The following is a 21,499-nucleotide window of genomic DNA, read 5'->3' as shown; positions in this document are numbered from 1 at the left end:
CTTCTCCATAGTCATTCATTTGAAATCCCCCCTGCCGAGTCGTTCAAGCAACTTCCTCTCCCTTCAGAAAACTAGTCATTCATTTGTTCCCTTCCCAAGATTGTTTCTGCCAGAAAGCTCCCATGCCTTTCAGTGAGCCATCCTCCACTAGATAACCATCATTCCCTTTGCTCTTCCAGCATCTCAAAGCGTAAAATCTAGCTGCTAAACAACCATGCATAGAAAAGTAGAAATGCAACACAACCAGTAGAATTATCGCAGTCTCATACTGCAGCAAGGGTCCAAGAGCAAGCCAAACATACAAATCCTGCAACAATAATAATGCGGAACAATAAATAATAAAATTAAAGCAAGAACAGAAAGAAGTTTTAGAAAAGAAAGAAGCTGAAAAAGAGAAGAAAGGGGATTGAAGATATGCAAAATCTGCAATTTTCATTAATCATCAAAACTACCTTAATATTTAGAAAAGTGGGATATAAATACTAAAACCCTAACTAGAACAAGCGTTTGGGCTTATAGCCCACTAAATAAAATACCCAACAATAATTAAATCAAACCCAACAAATAAAATCAAATTAATAAACCTTAACTAAAAGTTCATATAAATTAAACCCAAAAACATAAGTTAAAGCCCAATCTCTCAATTGTTTGGGCTATCCTTCATCGTCTATGATCATTCGCGTGCATAAATAATATTTCGGGTTCGGTGTCCCCATCAATTCTCCCGGGGTTGGAAGAACTCGACCCCGTCGAGTATAGGCCAAGGTGACTCCGATAACGCTCTCAAAGATAAAGATCAAGCTGTTGTGATGTCTCTCTGATAATCCAAGTATAATCTGAATCTGGTCATCGAGCCCATATACTGGGATTTGCTGAAGTTCACCATCCCTGGTAAAAACAACTTGTGCATTCAAAGTAGCATTAATATGTTCCTTTTGTGCCAAAGATATGGATAATGAGGTAGGGGTATCAAAAGGAGCATCAGGGATAGGCTGTATTTTATAAATACTGAGGTCTTTCATGTTAAAAGTAGAGCTAATATCAAAGTTTAATGGCAATTTAATGACATAATTATTTGATTTAATCATTTGCAACACTTTGAATGGTCTAGCACTACTTACTTGCAATTTATGATCGATTTCCAAAAGACATCGTTCAGGTCTAATCTGTATCATGAAATAATCTCCAACATTAAGTGCATCATGATACTTAAGTAAATCAGCTCGAAATTTGTATTGTTCATTACTTGCTTGAATTTGTTTCATGATCTCAATATGCAAATTATGAACCCTACATGGTAACGACTCAGCTGACTTAGACATCCTATCGTGAGGAGATATGGGAAGGTGTTCTATAGGCTTCTCAGGTTTGTAATTATGAACACTAAATGATTGAGGGTGTGGAATGAGACAAACATTGTTTGAAACCTGTGTAGATATGGTATGGACATAATCAAGTAAACTAGGATTATCTTCATCTTCCTCATCACGTGCATGTGGTAAGGGGTCAAAAAGCTCAACATGTTGCTCTAAACTTATGATGTGCTGGACACTAAGCATGTGGGATGAGGAATCAGGTAGTTTAAGAGGACTAATATCATGAGACTCTTCTAAGACCATACTCATCTCTATAGGCGATTCCACTGAAGAGTTCCCTAAAACTTCCTCTACCATTAAAGCAGACATATCAGACTCTTTCTTAACCTCATTCTCAAGCTCATGTGGACTCATTGTGTTGGGTCCCTCTTCTTGCACATCCTCTTCATCTAGGTCACTAAAATCCTCAAGATTAGGCTCATACACTTCAACACTACAATATTCCTCTTTACCTATATCTTTATGTTTTTGGATGACTAAGGGTTTCGAGGTGCAATCTAAAGAGATATGACCAAAACCTAAACAATTAATACACTTAACCTTTGAACTCACCTTAGACACTTCATTGACAACTCGTTTGCCCTTATCTTTCTTACAAAGTTGGGCGCTACTAGGATTAGGTCTGTGGGGTGGAGCACCTAACAAAGAATCACTACTTCTGAATTGGGACCTAGTAGGGATACTATAAGAGCCCTGACGATTCATCCTCTGATTCTTCAGTGACCAACTTGTAATCTTGAACTAAGGTATAAGCTTGGTTAAGGGTAGATACACCTTGAAATACAACTTCTCTTCTAAGATCATCATTTAAGCCTTTACAAAATATACGCAAAGTCATGGTTTCATTCTCTCTTATGGCACATCTAATCATGTAATCGTTAAACTACGTTATATACTCATTGATAGACTTATTCCCTTGTCTTAGATTGTTCCATTGGTCTAAGAGTTTATTCCTATAAGACTGGGGTAGGTACTTCTCCTGAAGTTTTTGTTTCATTTTGATCCAATCAGTTATAGGAGGTTTACCTCTCATCTCTAAACAATCCTCAACATCTATCCAATAAATTTTGGCTTCATCAATGAGTTTCATCTTAGCAAATCTAACTTTTCTATCATCAGACAATTTATGTCACTCAAAGAATCTATCCATATCACGAATCCACATATCAAATATCCAAGGATTATGACGACCGTCAAAAGTGGGGGCTTCTATTTTGTTAGGATTCAAGACTCGCTCATCAAAGTCATCGTATTTAGAGTAACCTAAATGATAGTCATATTGGTGGCGCTCAGAGTGAACTTGTCCGTAATGATTATTCTTGTGATATTTATTGGTCTTTGAGTGCCTTATTCGAAAACTCTCTTGGGGCTCAATTCTTCTAAACATGTTGATCACCTAAGTTTGCAGTTCCCTTTAAATGGTCATAAGAATATGACTAAGGGTTGAGTCTACGGTAAATGTAAACTTAAGTTTGGACACTAGATGATCATAACACAAAAGCATGCAACACTCACTTAGAAATGAAATTGAGATCACAAATGGTTCTTGCAAGTGAAGTCACAATACAAAAATAAAGCTAAGATTTTTTTTTTATCTTTTTCTTTTTCCTTAAATGTGGAGATTAATCAAGAACAAATTACACTAATAAAATTGTAAGCATGTAATACTAGATTCTTAAGTGTAAATGATTAATCAAACACGATGTCATAAGCAAGAGTTTATAATTATCAAATAGAATAAGATATTAGCTATCACTGATGAAAGAGGTTGATGAACAAAAATTAACAATTAAAAATGCTAGGTGAGATTTTTTTCTCTTTTTTTGGCACAAAAGAAATATTAATGATAATTTCGAATACCAAGAGCAATACCAAAGAGATAAAATCAACAAACTAAAAAGTAGAGTTATTTACCGACCAAGATTTAGTTGTGGGATGGACCTCAGATTATGTGGCAACTGATGTGGCAATAGGGGATGACATGGTGATGTTGCTGACGTGTCGTCCAGTGGCGTAACTGACTGAACTGATGTGGCTCCAGACTGCTGACGTGGTGGGTGACGTGGTGGGTGACGTGGATCCAGAGGGCTGGCGTGGCAGATGACGTGGCACGATTAATTAATTTTGCCTCTAATGTCTTCTGTGCTTCAATCCTCTTCGCTGAGTTTCCTTCTTGCTGTTGTTGGCGACGAGGCGTGACTGCTGATCTGTGATACTACTGTTGAGGCGTCGCCAGGGCTGAAAGAATCAGTGAAGGTGTTGTTGTTGCTGGTGCCGCTGGATGGTACAAGAGGCTGAAGACGAATCTACTGTGGAGACAGCAACTAGGTGTGGCTTTGTGGGATTCTTGTGGCGCAAAGTGGTGGCTGCTAGAGGTCCGACTTGCCGATGGCGGGGAGAGGATGAGCTGGTTGATGAGCCGCCGCCGATGAAGATCTAGTGTTGCTGGTGTGGGCGACATGTTGCGGCTGCGGTTGCTGTCTGTGTTGGTTGGTGACGGTGGCGTGGGCTACGATTATTGTAACAGAAGGTGGTTGGTGATGGTTGCGGCTGCTGCTGGTGGAGGCTAAGATGCTGTGTGAGTTGAAGGCAGTAAATCGGCGTGTGCTTGTGGATTGATGTGGTGGTATTGGCTGTGATCGGCGTTGAAGGCAAACTGATCGACATTTCTATATTGCTGCATTTTGAGGATGAACAGTGAACACAATGCACAGTTTTTGTTTTTTTTCGTAATCAGAACAGTAGGTGTTTTTTTGAACAGTGAACATTTTTTTTTTTAGATCAAACCGGATCTAGGGTTTAGCATAAACATTGTGGATCGTTTAATTGTAAGAACAATTAAAATCCTGGCTCTGATACCAAATTTGATGCAGAATAATAAATAATAAAATTAAAGCAAGAACAGAAAGAAGCTTTAGAAAAGAAAGAAGCTGAAGAAGAGAAGAAAGGGGATTGGAGATATGCAAAGTCTGCAATTTTCATTAATCATCAAAACTGCCTTAACATTTAGAAAAGTGGGATATAAATACTAAAACCTTAACTAGAACAAGCGTTTGGGCTTATAGCCCACTAAATAAAATACCCAACAATAATTAAATCAAACCCAACAAATAAAACCAAATTAATAAACCTTAACTAAAAGTTCATATAAATTAAACCCAAAAACATAAGTTAAAGCTCAATCTCTCAATTGTTTGGGCTATCCTCCATCGTCTATGATCATTCGCGTGCATAAATAATATTTCGGGTTCGGTGTCCCCATCAAATAACCTGTCAGATAAATCAATGCCGATTCACAATAGCATCAAACTTGAACCTTAAAACTAACACTCCTGACAACAATTTTATTGCAAAGCTTCAATTGTCTGAAACACCTGAATGATAGAACCAACCCTTTTTGTATATCGAGCAACTGTACAAACATCAAGGCCGAAAATTACAAGCAATTATAATAGCATAGAAATTTTACTGGTAATTCTGAGAAACCGTAGGAAAAGAGGAGGATTTCAATCTGAGATTTGGCAAGATGGCATCCAGTAAAACGAAAACTTTCTCCAAGTTTGCTTGACTTTGAACTTGTTAGCTTATTAGTAGGGGGTGTTCACGATCTGAATCGGTCAGTTTAGTTCCAAAAATTCAAAGGATGATTCGGTGAATGAAGTAGAACATTTTCTCTCTGAAGTTTTACCTTGAGCAAACAGGTTTAATAATTGTGAAAGTCGGGGTTTTAATATTTGCATTAACTCGGTTTAACAAGAACCTGATTTTCTTCACCCAGCTAAATCAATGCAATATGACATGCATGATGAAATTTAGGCATTTTAAATTAAAAGAGGTGTTCGCATTATAAAAATTAAAATAAATGGACAGATATGTTAACAACAAACATCATATTATTAAATTTAATACAAACAAATCCAAATTAGAGAAAATTAAATAAAAATATTTAGCATAGTTTGAAGAAAAAAAATTCAATAATAGCAACATCCAGAAAATCAAGCAACAACAAAATCCAAAAGATCCTACAAAGTTAATGTTACAAAGAAACATTAGTAAATTAATAACAGATTAGAGTTTAATTAGTAAACTAATTTTGTCCCTTCAAAACATACAAATGTTTCATTTTTCTCTTCTTTGTCACCATAACAATATAAATCATGTTCTGAAATAAATTATTTATTTGAGTTTCAATGATAATTGAGTTTCAATGTATTAATTCTTCAAACTACCTAAATCAAATGTACTTCTACTTAAAAAGGGGGCTAAATTAATCTATATTTTATCAAACAAGAGAGAAAAAAGAAGGCATGTTTTGTGTTTCGATTTCATTCACACTACTATGCTCTATAAGCCCATTATTAATTATGTTATTAAAATTAATAGAATTATTTCCTTAAAGTAAATTAGACCTTACAAGCCCATAAACTAAGACCCAACAATGACAACAAATCATTTCACAAGAAAATAAGCCTTATAAGTTATAACAACAACAAGAAGGAAGAAACAAGCTCGGTCTTGTAATAGAATTTTATACCTTACAAGCTAAATCTAGACCCCAAATTTCAGACCTTACAAGCTAAATATAAAAAAATAAACAGAGTTACAAAGGTTATCTTTCAAGTTTTAGGAGGGAGGGAGGGAGAGGAGGGGGAGAGACTCAATATATAATTACACCTTTTTTTTTTTTTAAGTTGGTTCAGATTAGACCGATTCGGTTTGGTTTTAATGATTTCAGCTTTTCAACACCGAAACTCAACTAGACCAAGTGAATTTTCTTGTTTTTAAATTAATTTATTTGGTCTTTCCTCTCGGTTCAGTGTTTTTATTTTTTTTATTTTCTCGGTTGGTCAATTTTTTTTAACACCCTTACTTATTAATGTTTTTTATTTTCTAGAAACTTGGGGTGTTAAAAAAAACCAACTCATCTATAATATTTGTATTATCTAACCTGACTCAACCCATCAAGTAAGATAATACGAATATTACTAATAATAGTAGGTAAAAAAACTTAATAAATGGATATCACGAGTCAGATGTGGGTTGAGATTTTTGAAACTCGCTCAATTCGACCTAACCCGTATAATCCAATATAAATAACATATTCCTTGATATAAATAATATTTTTCTTTCTCTTTTTATTTTTTTTATTTCTCATCTTCACACCCACCTCTCATTCTCTTAATCTATTTCCCTTCAATCCTCTCCTTTAAACTTTATATATTTAAATTACTTATTAATTTTTTTTTTTTGTCTCTTATGATGTCTTGGCAAGTAATGAACTTGAAGTTTGATATACAATTTTAATTTTTTCTATTTGGTTACCGAAAGACCATAAGAAAACAAAAGATTAGAATTGTATATCAAACTTCAAAGTCATATATTCAACCCGCTCAGGTTTAAAATGGATCGAGTTTATATTTTTTTTAATATTAAAGGTTAAGTTGGATATAATTATGAATTAAAACTCAACCCACTATATCCATAAACACTGAGTCAGGATACACAAAATATGACAAACTCTTGTCACCTTTTGTTGTCCTTACAGTTCGTTAGCCATTCCAAATTCACCTTTTGTTGTCCTTACAGTTCGTTAGCCATTCCAAATTCTGAATACTGAACCTGCAGGTTACAGGACATTGATCTACTGCAATCTATGCATAAAGGTCTTGCATTAAAATCCATTAAGTTTAGCCTCATGTTCCTAGCTAATTGTATGTTTCCATAAACATTATGTGAATTCTGCACTCTCTAGTATCTCTTTCTAGTTGCCCCTCAGCCTCTGCAGATTGCTTTGATGAGAAGAAACCCATCGGTTGATGAAGATTAGTACTGTCAGAGGCTGTGAGATTTTCATGGACTTGCCTCAAGAACCAACGTGTCTGATTTCAGCAGCAAATAACCACTATTTTCTTAATAAGCTCGATCGCTTTATTACCAGCGTAGCGGTGCCAGTAATCGCTGGATTGCATTTTCCTAAAATGGATAGAAGAAAAATGCAATGCACTTATGATGATATACAGATTGAACCTCATGAATCTTCCCGACCCTACATGGTAAGTCCGACCAAGCGTTAACCTTGCATTATCCTTCAGGCAATCACAATGATATCTAGAATTGGATTCTCATTGTTGGGCAAAATCTTATCTGTGTTGGCAACGCAATAATGGATAAATACAAGCTATATACACAAAATTATCAATCCAATCCGATGATGTGTTGGATAATCGGTTAATATCTTGATTCTAATAATCTAATTCATTTTCTCTAGCCAAGGTGATCGGTGGTTGATGTTTGATATTTGTAAAAGATCTATTTGGTGAATTTAAGGATTCTCCGATGTTTAAATAAATATTTTTTTATAAAAAAATATAATAATAATTTAAAAAGAAACTCTTAAAATAAATATACAATCAAGAATGAAGATTGAAATGTTTTTTTTTAAAGGATTGAATGAGTTTTTACAGCCTATCATCCTTACTCTTTGGTGAAGCAGATGACTAAACAGTCATTTTTTTTTTCTAATAGCATTAAAACATCTCTTATATGGCAAAGAGAAAAAAAATATGATAGCTTATCAGAGAGAAAATATATCTAATTTATCAGAAGAAAATTAACTCGTTAAAATCTCAGGGTCCAATATAGAGGTTGAATGAAAATTTTGGCGAAAATAAAACATGATAATCCTTCAAAATCTAATCCTTCAAAGTCCATGCATCTACCTTATCACATTATGCTTAAACGTGAAATTTCCAAAAGGAAATTGCCAATTTACCTTGCAAAAAAAAAAAAAAAAAAGTGAGACTGGGATCCTTGGAACCTGCCAGTAAAGTCAAGCACAGCTACCATATTTCGATGACTAATTAGTGCATTTCCAACTCGAGAATTGGTTAAGCAAATTCATGCATGCATGCTATCCTGTATTTATTACTTGAGATATTACTTACCCATCATAAAATTTTAGATTAATGCTACGAGAATTATTGCTAATATTTCCTTCACGTACCTATTTTATAAATAGAGATATAAATAATGAAAAAAAAATTACATCCAGACTCACGATAAAATTATTTTAATCTAGGCTCAAATAAAAATAGAAATATAAGTAAATTATCAAAATAGATATGTAATATATATAAAAAATAAAATTCAGAAATATAAGTAAATTATGAAAATAGATATGTAATATATAAAAAAAATAAATATTGGACCTAACATTTCCACTATTAATTTTTATTTTTCTGTCTTGGACACTGGAATAATTTTTTCCCATATTTAGCTGGCTGCCAATCCTGTTAACCAGAGTAAAAAACAAACCATAGTTAGGGTTTAACACGCACAAAATCTGCCATTTTTCTATATAAATAAACAGAAAACCCATGCTACTTTTTCATTAAAAAAAAATATAATATAAAACAAGTAGTGTTTTATTTTCTTTGAGAATTCTAATCCTCATAGCCTCTCGGAAATTAAAAAAATAAAACAAAACCCTCCTCTTGGTTCTATTTGATCCAGTGGCCAAAATTCAATAATTGAGAAGCTAATTCATCAATGGGGTCTCTTTGATTCAAGTTTATGCAAATGGGTAATTTTTATTTTTCTCTTTTTTCAGTATTTTTGCTTATTTACTCTTACAATATGTTTCATTTGGAATTTTAATAATTTCTCTTGTATTTTATATCGTGTCTTAATGATAAATACCATGTGGGTTTCTAGTAAAGAATTTTACTTTGAACATGAGTTACTTGTTGTTGTTGGGATTTACATACCTCATTGTGTGTTAAGTATCGGGGATGTTTTGTTTTTCATAAATTCATGTCAATCTGAGAAGTGGATAGTTCTTGCTTGTCTTATTTTTTGTTAGGTACTTGTGTTTGTGTTCAGTTATGGATTGATGTTTTTTTTTTTATTATTCATTTGAAATGGATGGTGACTGACATTATGCTAGGGAGGTAAAGAAAACTTGGAGTTTTTGAGAGAGTTATTTGAATGGGATACTTGTTGAGACTTTGAGTTTTTCTCTTTCATTTCCTGTTGTTTCTTAGTGATCAAGTAGATTGTTGGTCTTGTTGTTAGATCACCTACTGTTGATTGTATCATGGTTCTTTAGTTTTGAATCACCATGAGTGAGAATTGTGCAAGGCATTGTGATTAGACTTATTTGGAATGCTGTATTTTCAAATCCGTTATGCTCATCTTGGAAATCGTTGGAACTTCATGGATTTTTTCCGGTAATTCCGTTGGATCATTTATAGGAATTAAGATCAACAAGTGTTATATTAATGTAATTGATGGATCGCAATAAACAATCATTTGTTATTCTGATTAATCATGGCCGTGTTGTTCGGCGCAAATCAAGGTCTTTATTTTCCTTCTTTCCAGATAGATTCCTTGTTTTGGATTTCATTTTTGGTGTGTCAGGACTTGCCATTTGAAGGCAGTAACTTGATGATGCATGTTGGGAATTCGGACTTTATTTTTTTCTTCTTTGCAGACATAGTTTCCTTATTGTTGAATTTTTTTTTTTTTTTGAAGATGGTTTCTTGATGATGCATATGGGAACTTCAGGTTTTGGATTTAGATATTTGTGATTAAGATCTCAACAACATTGCTTTGGCTTATACTTACAAAGAAGAACAGCCAATAGCGAGACCTCTTGAAATGGAATTTAATAAAGAGGAGGCATCTAGAGTCAAAGAGATTGCAGAGAAGAAGTTTGCAGAGAGGGACATTGCTGGGGCAAGAAGATTTGCAGTGAAGGCTCAAAACTTGTATCCTGCACTTGATGGTCTTCCTCGACTTTTAGCAGCTCTTGATGTGTACATGGCTGCTGATAACAGAACAAATGGAGATGTAGACTGGTACAGAGTCCTTGATGTTGAATCGTCAGCAGATGATGACACAATCCGGAGACATTACAGGAAACTGGCTCTCATTCTGCATCCTGATAAAAATAAAGCAACAGGCGCTGATGGGGCATTTAAGATTGTATCTGAAGCCTGGAATCTGTTGTCTGATAAAGTGAAGAGAATTTCCTTTGACCAGAAGCGGAATGTAAAAGGTATGGATCAAAAAGTTCCAAATTGGAAATCATCAGTGCCAGCTGGTCAGAATGGTTCCCGTGATCTCTCCAGCAATAAAAATTCTAATGCACGGAGCCAGAAGAGTGCTGTGCACCCGAAGCCTGCTCCTCCTCACCTGTTTTCCAAACCCAATACCTTTTGGACAATCTGTAATGCATGCAAAACACAATTTGAGTACCTTAGAACTTATCTCAACCACAACCTTCTTTGTCAGAACTGTTGTCAGTCCTTCTTGGCTTTTGAGACGCCACCCCCATCCATGGATGAAAATGGCCCATCCCGTATGTGGACTTCATACAGCAAAGAAGAGAATTCTACTCGGCATACAAGGGCTGAAAAATCATCTGCATCATCTACGTTTCAGCCAGGGGTATTTTGTAAAGATGGCAGTGTTGGAAGTGCAGCATCAGCATTGTCAGCTGCTCAATCTGAGAAATTGAAAAGAAAGCATGAAGAGGAATTCCTTCACCAGCAAACAAAAACAGTTGCTGGAGGAGCTTCTGGATTCAGCAAGTCTGGTTCCAGTTCTGTACTGAAAGGAGATAGGCTGAAGAAGAGAAGGTGCTCTGATGAGCAAAGGGCAAACAGTAATGGAAAAGAGAAAGCAAAGGAGGTGGCTAACAGAAATGGAGTTGTTGAATCTGGTTCTCGAAAGAGTAGTTTTGAAGCAGGGAGGAGGAACATTTCTGGCAACCATAAAGTTAATAGCACAAAGGAGTTGACACAAGCAGAAACTCGAAAGATGATGATGGAGAAGGCTAAGAGGGACATTTCCAAGAAGGCGAAGGAATGGAGCAGTGTGGCTAATGTTCTAAAGACATCAGGAAAGTATATAAACAAGGAGAGAGGAAAGCAGAAGGCTACTATGAATGGCACAAAAGCTGATGCGAGAGAATGTCCAGAGTATCTAGTTTCCAAGAGCAGAGCTCACTCCACTGACCCTTCACCAATTAATGCTAATGATGATCCAGATACAAACATCAGTGATCGGCTAGCACTGAGTGTTCTGGATCCAGATTTTCATGATTTTGACAAGGATCGCACCGAGAAATCATTTGGTGATAACCAGGTTTGGGCTGCTTATGATAATGATGATGGGATGCCTAGGTATTATGCCATGATTCACAGTGTGATATCACGGAAACCTTTCAAAATGCGGATTAGTTGGCTTAACACCAAAAGCAACCGTGAATTGGGCCCATTAAACTGGATTGGTTCTGGCTTTTACAAGACCAGTGGAGAATTCTGGATAGGCAAGCATGAAGTCAATAAGTCTCTTAATTCTTTCTCTCACAAGGTGAAGTGGGTGAAGGGCACAAGAGGAGCCATTCAAGTATATCCTGGAAAGGGAGATGTTTGGGCCGTTTATAAAAACTGGTCCCCTAATTGGAATGAGCATACCCCAGATGAAGTCATACACAAATACGACATGGTTGAAGTGCTTGAGGACTACAAAGAGGAGAGAGGAGTTGCTGTCGCCCCTCTTGTTAAAGTTGCTGGTTTCAAGACGGTGTTTCGCCAGCATCCTGATCCAAGCAAAACCAGGACAATTCCAAGGGAAGAGATGTTTAGGTTTTCTCACCAGGTGCCTTCAGTTCTGCTCACAGGTCAAGAAGGTCAATATGCTCCTAAAGGTTGCTGGGAGCTTGATCCTGCATCAACTCCTTTGGAGCTACTTCAGGTATTAACAGAAGTTCAGCTGGATGCAATGATGGAGACTGCTGAAAAAGATAAGGAAAAATATTCATCTGGGGATATGAAAAAATCCAGCGAAGAAGAGTTTGTTGAAAATGTCAACACAGTCAAGGAGAAAGGGGTGGTGGGAGAGGCTGCTAGAGAAGATGTGACTGGTGGTAGGAAGAAAAAGGGTAAGGAAACAAATGAAGACACGGTAATTGTGTATAAACGGATGCGACGAAAGAACTAGGGAAAAAAGCTAGAAGTTTCTCTGTTAGGCTTGACTTAAACTGAAGGGCTCACTTAACAGTTTTTGCCAAGTAGTTGAAGTGTTAGAAAATTGAAGTTAGAGATCATTGCAGGCCAAAGTCTCAGAAAACTTTCTTTTTAGCATTTCTTCAAAGACTACTGGGGCGTGGTTTTACAGAAACTGGTTCAGCAATTCTTTCCTTTTCTATACATTGGTGGGATTACAGTTTTGTTTGAAGTTACAGGATGCCTTTGAGACTTTATCCTAGCTGTGTTTGCAACTTGAAGACAGTTTGGAAGGCTGAATTTACACACAGGGTAGCAGAATTTAGAGCTTACCACCCAATAGGCTAAGCTCTCTTTTTTTTTGTTGCTGCCCACTGATAATTTTAATAATGTTTTTGGTTACTCTCCAAAGGACTGGTGTTCTGCAGCTGGTCAATTTTGTGTTACAGGAGCTGCACCCCATAATTCTTGTATACCTGAGAAAGGCTTCAGAATCTGTTATTATGATACACAAAAATACGAAGAATTTCAACATCTTCCTTCTCCTGTGCTCGGTGTGTCTGATGAATTTATTCTCATTTAGCTTTTGACTCCAATATCTTGCATTTTAACTATCCGCATGCAAACCAGGTGTTTGCTTTTAATCATTTACCTATTCTCATGGAAAGGTTGGCAGGATGCCATTTTGTTTCTTCAGTCATTACTAGTATGGTTGCAGAAGCTAAACTAGTGTTGGTAGCCCTGAAAAAACCCTCCAAATCTACTCGGAGACGCCATGGTTAGGTTTGTAATATCTTCCCTTTCTCACTTCCCCGCGGCGAATAGTTCGAGCACCCATTATACAATATTGTAGTTAAAAGAGATTGGCATTTTACCGTGGATAGATTTGTACACTGTTAACCTTCTCACATTGCATGTTCTTACATGTTTGATATATCATAGAATATTTAGACTTTATGAAATGGAATTTTAGATTATATTTAAACAAAGAATTGAAAAAACAAGGATGATAAATAAGTGAACAGAGTTGTTCTTTCAAATTTCACTGTTCATAACCACTTTTTTCCCTTCTGGGTTCCTATAAAATTTTTTTTTGCATTTTAGTCATTCAATTTTTTTTTTAATTTTATCATTGTAAGTTATATTGTCATGGTTCTACATCTTGGAATTTGTTTATATTTGCATATTCGACGCGTCATAGAATATTTCAACCTCAAATTAAAATTTAATTTTATAAAATAGAATTTTAAATTATTGTTAAACAATTTTTTAAAAATTAAGGATCAAAATTTAAAAGAAAACAAAGTTGTTTGTTCAAAAAGCAAGAGAAACTTCAATTTTATCCCTTAAGTTTTAAATTATACATTTATTTAGTCTTTGTTGTTTAAATTTTTTATTAAAACTTTATTTTTATCAAGACGTCCCTTAATATTAAGGGGGAAGAGTGAAAGTCATTGGAAAAAGAAAAAGAAAAAGAAAATATTTGGTCAATTATAAAAATACAGAACTTGATGTTAATAGGTTTATTCTAAAGAAGAAAGTTCATTGGAGGTAGTTTTACCCTTTAAATATATTGGAAAAGATAGATTGGGATCTATGAATTTTGTTTTGATTATATTTAAATTTGAGTATTTGAATTGATTTGAGGGTTTTTTGGGTTGAAAATGTTTTTATTAAAATTTATAGTATGTTTTTAAAGTATTTTTATGCGAAAAGAAGTTGAATAAAAAGTGAAAATAAATTGAAAAATACTCATGTAAATGTCATATCATTTACTACGATGGACAACAAGTAAACCAGAAGTGTGGACCTAACTTTTGTTTTTTAATTAATTATTTTTTTAATTTTAAATGTTATTTAATACCCTTATCTTATTTAAAATTATTTAGTTTATTTTTTTAAAATAGGAACTAATTTTTTGGATTGTTTCTATAATTTCACTATACTTTAAAGAGATTATTGTGATATATTTTTAAATTTTTTCCTTTTAGATTTTAAATAGATAAGTTATATTTGCACGATGTATTTATACAAAAAAAAATTTCATTTGCATGCCGCGATCATAATTAACTTATAAGATAAATAAAAAATATATATATAAAATAAAAACAATAAAAAAAATAAAATATTTATATATGTATATATTTTTTGCATTTCATAAACAAAAACAACCTTCCGGTTTTTGCATTTTCAATTCATTTTTTCGAGCATAAATAAGATTTTTTTATTTAAAAAAAACCGTGATACCCTAATACAAATCCATAACATGGAAGTCCTTTTCTCTTGCAGATAATCTCAAGAAGATAGAATCTTGGTGTTAATGGAGGAATCTCAAGAAGAGTTAGGTTAAAAAAGGGTTTTCTTCTAGAGGCATTGGAGAGGAAAAGCAGTCAAACTGTGGAGCCATTAGAGGCACAGCAGGAAGGTCTCTTCAAAGATGCAAAGCAGCATCATGTGATAAAGGCACGTACACATCACCTTTTATTTTATTCTTCCTTCAAAGATTGGAGTTGGACTGCCAGAAATAATTCTATCTTTTTTCATGTCATAACTATATAACAAAACTTACTATTATAAGATGAAGATGACAGCGACGGACATTTAATTATGGTTCTTTTGGGCAAGGCTAGAATGGTCATTCCCTCTGTACACGTGAAAAAAAATAAAAATTAAACCTACCTGATAGCTAAGTAGTTCTGCTGCCTGCGTTGTGTCAGAGCAATGTGATTGGTCATGCCAACACGTAAACTGAAAATTGACCTGACTTGATTGCATCGTCACTTCACTTGCTTGGTTTGACTTTGTTATTGTGCTCGTAAATCGTATAGAGAATGATCACATAAGCGATCCTCATACTTTATGATAAAAATAAAATAAAAATGAAATTAGCTATAGTCAATGGTGGTTTCATCCATAAATCCCATTGGCTATTGTTTTTTTATTAAAATCAGTATAATTTCACATGTTACGTTGTTTTTTGTGATTTGATTATTTGATTTAGGTTTGGTTCGTATTAGGATTTGTTTGAGAATGTGGTCATGGTTGTTTTTTAAAGTACTTTTCATGCTAAAATGCATTAAAATGATATTTTTTTTATTTTTTTAAAATTATTTTTAAAATCAGCACATCAAAACGATTGAAAACATAAAATAATTTTAACTTTTAACAAAAAAAAAAATTATATTTTTTGGAAACACGGGTTGCCCGTGTTTCCAAATGCTCTCTAAATATATGGTAGAATTAATCTAATTAAATCTGATCAATAAAACAAATTAGTCAGGATTAAATAAAATGGTCAATTTTTTTAAAAAAAAAAGTAATTAATTTTGGAATAGTAATAAAAATAAAAATAATAAAAAAATAGAGATTAAATTTTAAAAAAAATAAAGAAAAGATAATTTTGGATTAAAAAGCTAAATTAAAAAAATAAATCAGTTTCACAAAAGAATTTAAGAAGAAATAATGAGGATGAATTTTAAAAAATTAACAAATTTAAGATTTTGATTAAAGGTATTTAACTATTTAATAAAACAAAAAAAAAACTTTTATATTTAATTTAAAATAAAAATAATAAATGAATCACGTGGAAAAATTATAAATCGACCGGCTGTACTAGGCCGGATTTGATTGGTATAATCTATGTGATAAATAAAAAGAAGGGAATCCAGGCAAGAACACGAGAAAAAGTCACTAAAAATCAGCAAATCACACGGCCCCAAAACACTGAACCCTTTCACCTTATCTCATCATCTCCCCCATTCATTTCATCTCTAGCCCTCGAAAACAAAACAAAACAAAACTACTTTTGTCTCCGATCAACAAAACAATGGACAACACCAACACCAACACCAATCACCAGCCTCAATCCACCGCATACCCGCCACACTCCACCACCACCACTCCACCACCACCACCACCAGGGGCACCATCCTCAGCCCCATTCCACCACCTCCTTCAACAACAACAGCAGCAACTTCAAATGTTTTGGTCTTACCAGCGTCAGGAAATTGAACAAGTTAATGATTTCAAGAACCATCAACTCCCTCTAGCAAGAATCAAGAAAATCATGAAAGCTGATGAAGATGTGCGCATGATCTCTGCTGAAGCACCTATTTTGTTTGCTAAAGCATGTGAGCTTTTCATTTTAGAACTGACAATTCGTTCTTGGCTTCATGCTGAGGAAAACAAGAGAAGGACTTTACAGAAGAATGACATTGCTGCTGCTATTACCAGAACTGACATTTTTGATTTCTTGGTTGATATTGTACCTAGAGATGAGATCAAAGAGGAAGCTGCTGGTCTTGGTGGAATTGTCGGCGCTACGGCTAGTGGGGTACCTTATTATTACCCTCCGATGGGACAGCCTGCCGCTGCCGCTGCCGCTGGAGGGATGATGATTGGAAGGCCAGCTGTGGATCCTGCCACTGGGGTTTATGTTCAGCCACCTTCTCAGGCATGGCAATCTGTTTGGCAGACAGCTGCCGCCGAGGATGGTTCTTATGGGAGTGGTGGTGCCAGTGGTGGACAAGGGTATGTCTCTTTCTTCTTCTTTTTAATGTCTTGTTTTCTTATTTTTCTTGTTTTGGTGACAGGTTTCTCATTTTTTTTTGTACTTATTTTTTCGATTTGGAGCGTGAGTTTTGTTGTAGCGAGGTTGTTGTGTGAGATGATTTCTGGTTTTGTGCGAAGGGGATGCTTCTGGGTCATTTGGGCAAATCTTTTATGGGGTGTTAAATTCCGTTGTTTAAATGTTATGTCTCTGGTTGTTGTTTTAAGTTATTTTTGAATATGAGATAGTGAAACCTAGAAAACAAGCAACATTAGTGGTTTAGAATATAGTAGATTTGTGTAAGCAGTGGTTCAATGGCTGTTTGATCTCCGCTTTTATGGTAAAGAAGCAATCTTTTAGCCTATGTGAGTTGAATGCTGTCGATTTTTGCTCAAGCAGTCCGGGTTTATGCAGTTTCATTGGCTGTTTTGAGGATTTCTTTTGCATGCTCGTGCTTACAAAGTTTGCTTCTTGAGGGCACCTAGGCGATTTTGTTCGTTTATGCTGGTTCAAGCATACGACAATGGAAAACTTTTGATGGATCGTTTCTAATAAATAGAGGTTAACCTTTAGAGCCCGAAAAGGCATATAGTAGCAATCACAGTTGTGTTGTTATCTCCTAAATACACTGTAGGCACAACAGATGGACTTTGTTTGCAATCATTTTGATTGCAATGGGTGTCTTAAAAGAGTGTTGAAGAATGAGGATTTTGCCCCTTGTCAAAAAGGAAAAAACTCTATATGTTGTATAAGGATGAAAAAACCTACCTGATCTAATGTAGCTCTGAGCTGACACATTAAAAAGAGACAAGCTTGTTCAGATTGTCATTAATTTTGATCACGCTGCTTAAGGACATTTCCATCGAAAGAGTTTTTCTTAAATACGGGTGGTGTATGGTGTATGCTAACACATGGGAATAACTATACCAGCAATTAGTTTTTCATTTGTACTCTAAAATTTGACGAGTGTATATACTTGTTCTAAAATCAGTGAGGTTAATCCTTATCTTTTATGCTATATGTGTGGTGCTTGTTGTGGGACCATGCCATTTCACATGTAAATTTTTTATTTGGATTTCTATAAAAGGAATAAACTTTAGGCTGTCTTTTGCTATTTGGCACACCGAGTCCGAGCAGGAGCGTGCTCAAGTTACGTAAGACAAAAATGCCTGTTTTTTGTCTATCTTCTTTGGTTGCATGAAAATTTTATTTTCCTTAGAAAATCTTCAAAGAATTTTTCTTGTCTTTTTTGGTTCATAAAATCTACAATGTTGTCCTACTATGATTTTTCTGGATAATCGGTTACATTTACTTCTTACCATAGATCATGTTATTCATGTATGAAGAATTAGATGAGAAAATTTCTCAAATTTGTCTTAAATTGTTGCCTCTCTTGCCATTGGTGTTTGCTTGAAAATTGTATTTTGTTGATAGTCCTCAATTTTGTCCTATCTTTGAACAGTTGTTCCATTTTATTCCCATCGTAGATCACCCAACCAAACCATAGTATTAATAAATGTGGTCGGTTTATGAACTTCTTTTTACCTTTCGCATGCTTGCACTTAAATTTCCTGGCATGTATATTTCTTTTCTTTTGACAAATGCTTGTGCATTCTAATGAACTAGAAAAACCTGTCTTTGTGGCTGTTTCTTTTAGAGAAAATCTTTTGTATCATGTTTTGGGGTCATTTGAGGGCAATGTTTTATTGGGTTTCATCTTATGCAGTTTGAATTTTGCGTCTTGTTAAGCTGTTTTCGGTTATCATCAATATATTGTAGATGAACTCAGAAAAAAAGTGATCTTTAGTGGGTTGGTGATTCATAATGGATAAAACCCTCGTACATGCAGGAGAACAGTGGTGTAATGGCTCTTTGATCTTTTATTGGCTATGGTAAAGAAGCAATTTTTTTATCCTATCCGAGTGTAATGCAGTTGATTTTTGTCCAAATGATATTTGATTTTTCATCGACATTGTTTCAATGATTTGTTTCTCATGGACATAAGGGTGTTGCTTCTTGTTGGCTGCTTTTGTTCATTTATGTTGGTTGCAGTCTATGATAATGGGCAGCTTTGGTGGTACTTTCAAATAAATTTAGAGATTAGCCTCTAGGACTGGGCCTAGAAAGTTTACAATAGTCTGTCATAGTTGTGTTATAGTCGCCTAAATCTCTTCTAGGCTACAGCAAATGGATACTACCTGCAACTTAAGAAGCCTGTAGACATTGATGGTTTCCATGGGAAGTGTTCGGGTTTGAAACAAATGGAGACATGCCATGTAGCCGTCAAATGATCATTTATAAAAGCTCAAGTTGTTTTTTTTTATTATTATTAATATGAGTGCAATGTAAATCATTTTGATTAGAATGTCTGTCTTAGAGGAAGGATCAAAGAATGAGGATTGTCCCTTGTCAAACAAAGGCTCTGTTTAGGCTTAGAGACAGTTTTTTCTCTCTCCTGATAGTCATTGAATTTGATCAACGGTACATAATGGGTTTTCTATTAAGAGAGTTATTCTTTAAAGGATGGTGTAAAGTCCATGTACAACACTTGTGGAGTGACTTTACCAGCTATTGATTTTTGTTTGTATTCTGAATTTCGTGAGTGATTTACATGGTTAATTATAGCGAGGCTAATTTTTGTTCTCTTTTCTATATGTGAGGTGTGCTGTGTTGTAATTAGATTCTGCTAAAGTTGGAATAAACATTAGGTTGTCTTTTGTTACCTGGCAGACAGAGTAGCAGCATGCTGTGGAAGTGCCTGATTTTTTTTCTAGTTCTCTTTCTTTTTGTGTGGTGGTTCTGTAGAGGTTTTAATTTCCTGAGAAAATCTTTGTTGTCTCTTTAATTTATTGAGTTCTTTGATCTTGCTGACTATGATTTCTTTGAATAAATAGTTCCATTTTCGTTTTACCACATAAGACCTATAATGTTCGAAGAACTTAATAACGAATTTTCAGGTTAGTTTCCTTTCTTGCTGTTGGTGTTTGTCATAAAACTGTATTTCATAAAAAAAAACTCTTCTATTTTGTCCTATATCTCTGAGCTGTTGTTCCATTTTCTCCATGCTAGCACCCAATGAATATATAATGTTTCTAAATTTGTATTTATTTCCCTTTAACACTTGTTTGTGCATTTCTGTGCACTACACCAACCCTTTTTTATGGCTAGCAGTAACTCAGTATATTGTTAAAGAAGATGCCTTATGTGTGATGTGTGTTGAAGCTAGGGTGATTTCTCTCTCCTCTCAAAATAAACTTGTATTTCCTTGGTTCCTCATCATCCTCCCTCATAAAAGCAACAGGCGCAGAGTATTTTTAGTTAATTAATGGGATGAAAGGGCTCCAAATTACTCTTCAATGTGAATATCAGGATGCTTCTATTTATCCTCAAAGATCCTTGGGACTTCTATGTTAAACTCTTACTTCTTAAGGTTTCAGTTAACAGTACTAACCATGAAAGAAAGAGAAATGGCCATTGTTGTGACTTGTGACCAAGTCAATCTGTGGAGCTTCTTCTGGCTATTGTTGTGACTTGTGACCAAGTCAATGAATGAAAGAGAAATGGCCATGCTTCATTACTCTTCCCCTTCAATTTCATATGATGTCTTGTCACTGCTTTCTCTATGTCGTCCAATTGTTTTTCCTTGCTCTTTTTCTGCAGTTAAGCTTCTCAGATGCAGTGATTAGTGGCATGACAGAAGGCAAATATGTACCTTGACTAATATTACTTGGAATTTGAATGCATATGATCTCCAAGTCTACTTGTTGGCTATTGTTCAAGAAAGCTCTCCTTAGCTGTTAGAGACTTCTTAAAACTTATTAACTTCATTGTATGGCAGCTCTACATTTGCTGCTGACTTGCCTAATTATATCTGATGTTCAGTTTCTTAATTTATTATCTATTTGTTACTGATTTGAATGGTTATATGTCATCATATGCTACCATTTGAATGTCACTCCAGGAAGATCTTTGCTGGGATTTTCACCTTTAATTTGATTTCGCTTTTATAAAAACCATAAATCTCCATACATTACTTCAGGAATTATATGTATGTTATTGAAATAGGTTAGAAAGTTGTTGACATTTTTTAAAATGATAAAGAGAGAGAGAGAGAGAAATATTGACTACTTTTCTTCTCTACAAAATTCGTGAGGGAATATAATTTAGCTATTCAAAATACTATAGTCTAACTCGACCATTAAGAAAAAACTAAAGAGGGAAGGGAAGTATCTAATATCCCAGGAGCAAAATATTATTCGTTATAATAATATAATGATAAAATTGTTTTTTAGCCATTAAACATTTGAACCAGGTATTGGTGGCAAGATGATTTTTTTACAATGACAATTATTTTTTATAAATTATATGAGATTAGATTGGTCATTTCATTTTTATTTTACTAATTTAACCATACAAGAAAAAGATATAATCTCTATTATTAAGGGGTATTGTGGTCTTTTTATTTTTTACAAAATAGTATAATTTCTTTGATGCTCCTAAAGATAAAATCAATACAACTCTCTCACAATAGCTTTTTTATTCATTTTACATTGGTTTTATTG

The 21,499-nt window shown here is 34.5% G+C and overlaps 2 protein-coding genes across 2 annotated transcripts; both read left to right on the top strand.

Moving 5' to 3' along the window:
• Positions 1-8,788: 8,788 nt before the first annotated feature.
• LOC7454561 (uncharacterized) lies at positions 8,789-12,924 on the top strand. The gene is made up of 2 exons (XM_024582602.2): positions 8,789-8,958; positions 9,909-12,924. The coding sequence occupies exon 2, from the start codon at positions 10,035-10,037 to the stop codon at positions 12,381-12,383; it is 2,349 nt and encodes a 782-aa protein (XP_024438370.1). The 5' UTR covers positions 8,789-8,958; positions 9,909-10,034; the 3' UTR covers positions 12,384-12,924.
• A 3,138-nt stretch (positions 12,925-16,062) lies between these two features.
• Positions 16,063-20,827, top strand: LOC7454560 (nuclear transcription factor Y subunit C-4). Its single transcript, XM_024582603.2, has 2 exons — positions 16,063-16,918; positions 20,598-20,827. Exons 1-2 carry the CDS (start codon positions 16,215-16,217, stop codon positions 20,599-20,601), a joined length of 708 nt encoding a protein of 235 aa, XP_024438371.2. The 5' UTR covers positions 16,063-16,214; the 3' UTR covers positions 20,602-20,827.
• Positions 20,828-21,499: the final 672 nt, after the last annotated feature.

Source organism: Populus trichocarpa, chromosome 12 (assembly GCF_000002775.5).
Source record: "Populus trichocarpa isolate Nisqually-1 chromosome 12, P.trichocarpa_v4.1, whole genome shotgun sequence".
NCBI classification, from domain to species: Eukaryota; Viridiplantae; Streptophyta; class Magnoliopsida; order Malpighiales; family Salicaceae; genus Populus; species Populus trichocarpa.
Note: the sequence above shows the minus strand (reverse complement) of the source record. Positions and strands in the feature narration are given on the sequence as shown.

Bases quoted from the DNA above. Each gene is read 5' to 3' on its own strand.
- LOC7454561 (XM_024582602.2), top strand. From the start codon at position 10,035: ATGGAATTTAATAAAGAGGAGGCATCTAGAGTCAAAGAGATTGCAGAG.
- LOC7454560 (XM_024582603.2), top strand. From the start codon at position 16,215: ATGGACAACACCAACACCAACACCAATCACCAGCCTCAATCCACCGCA.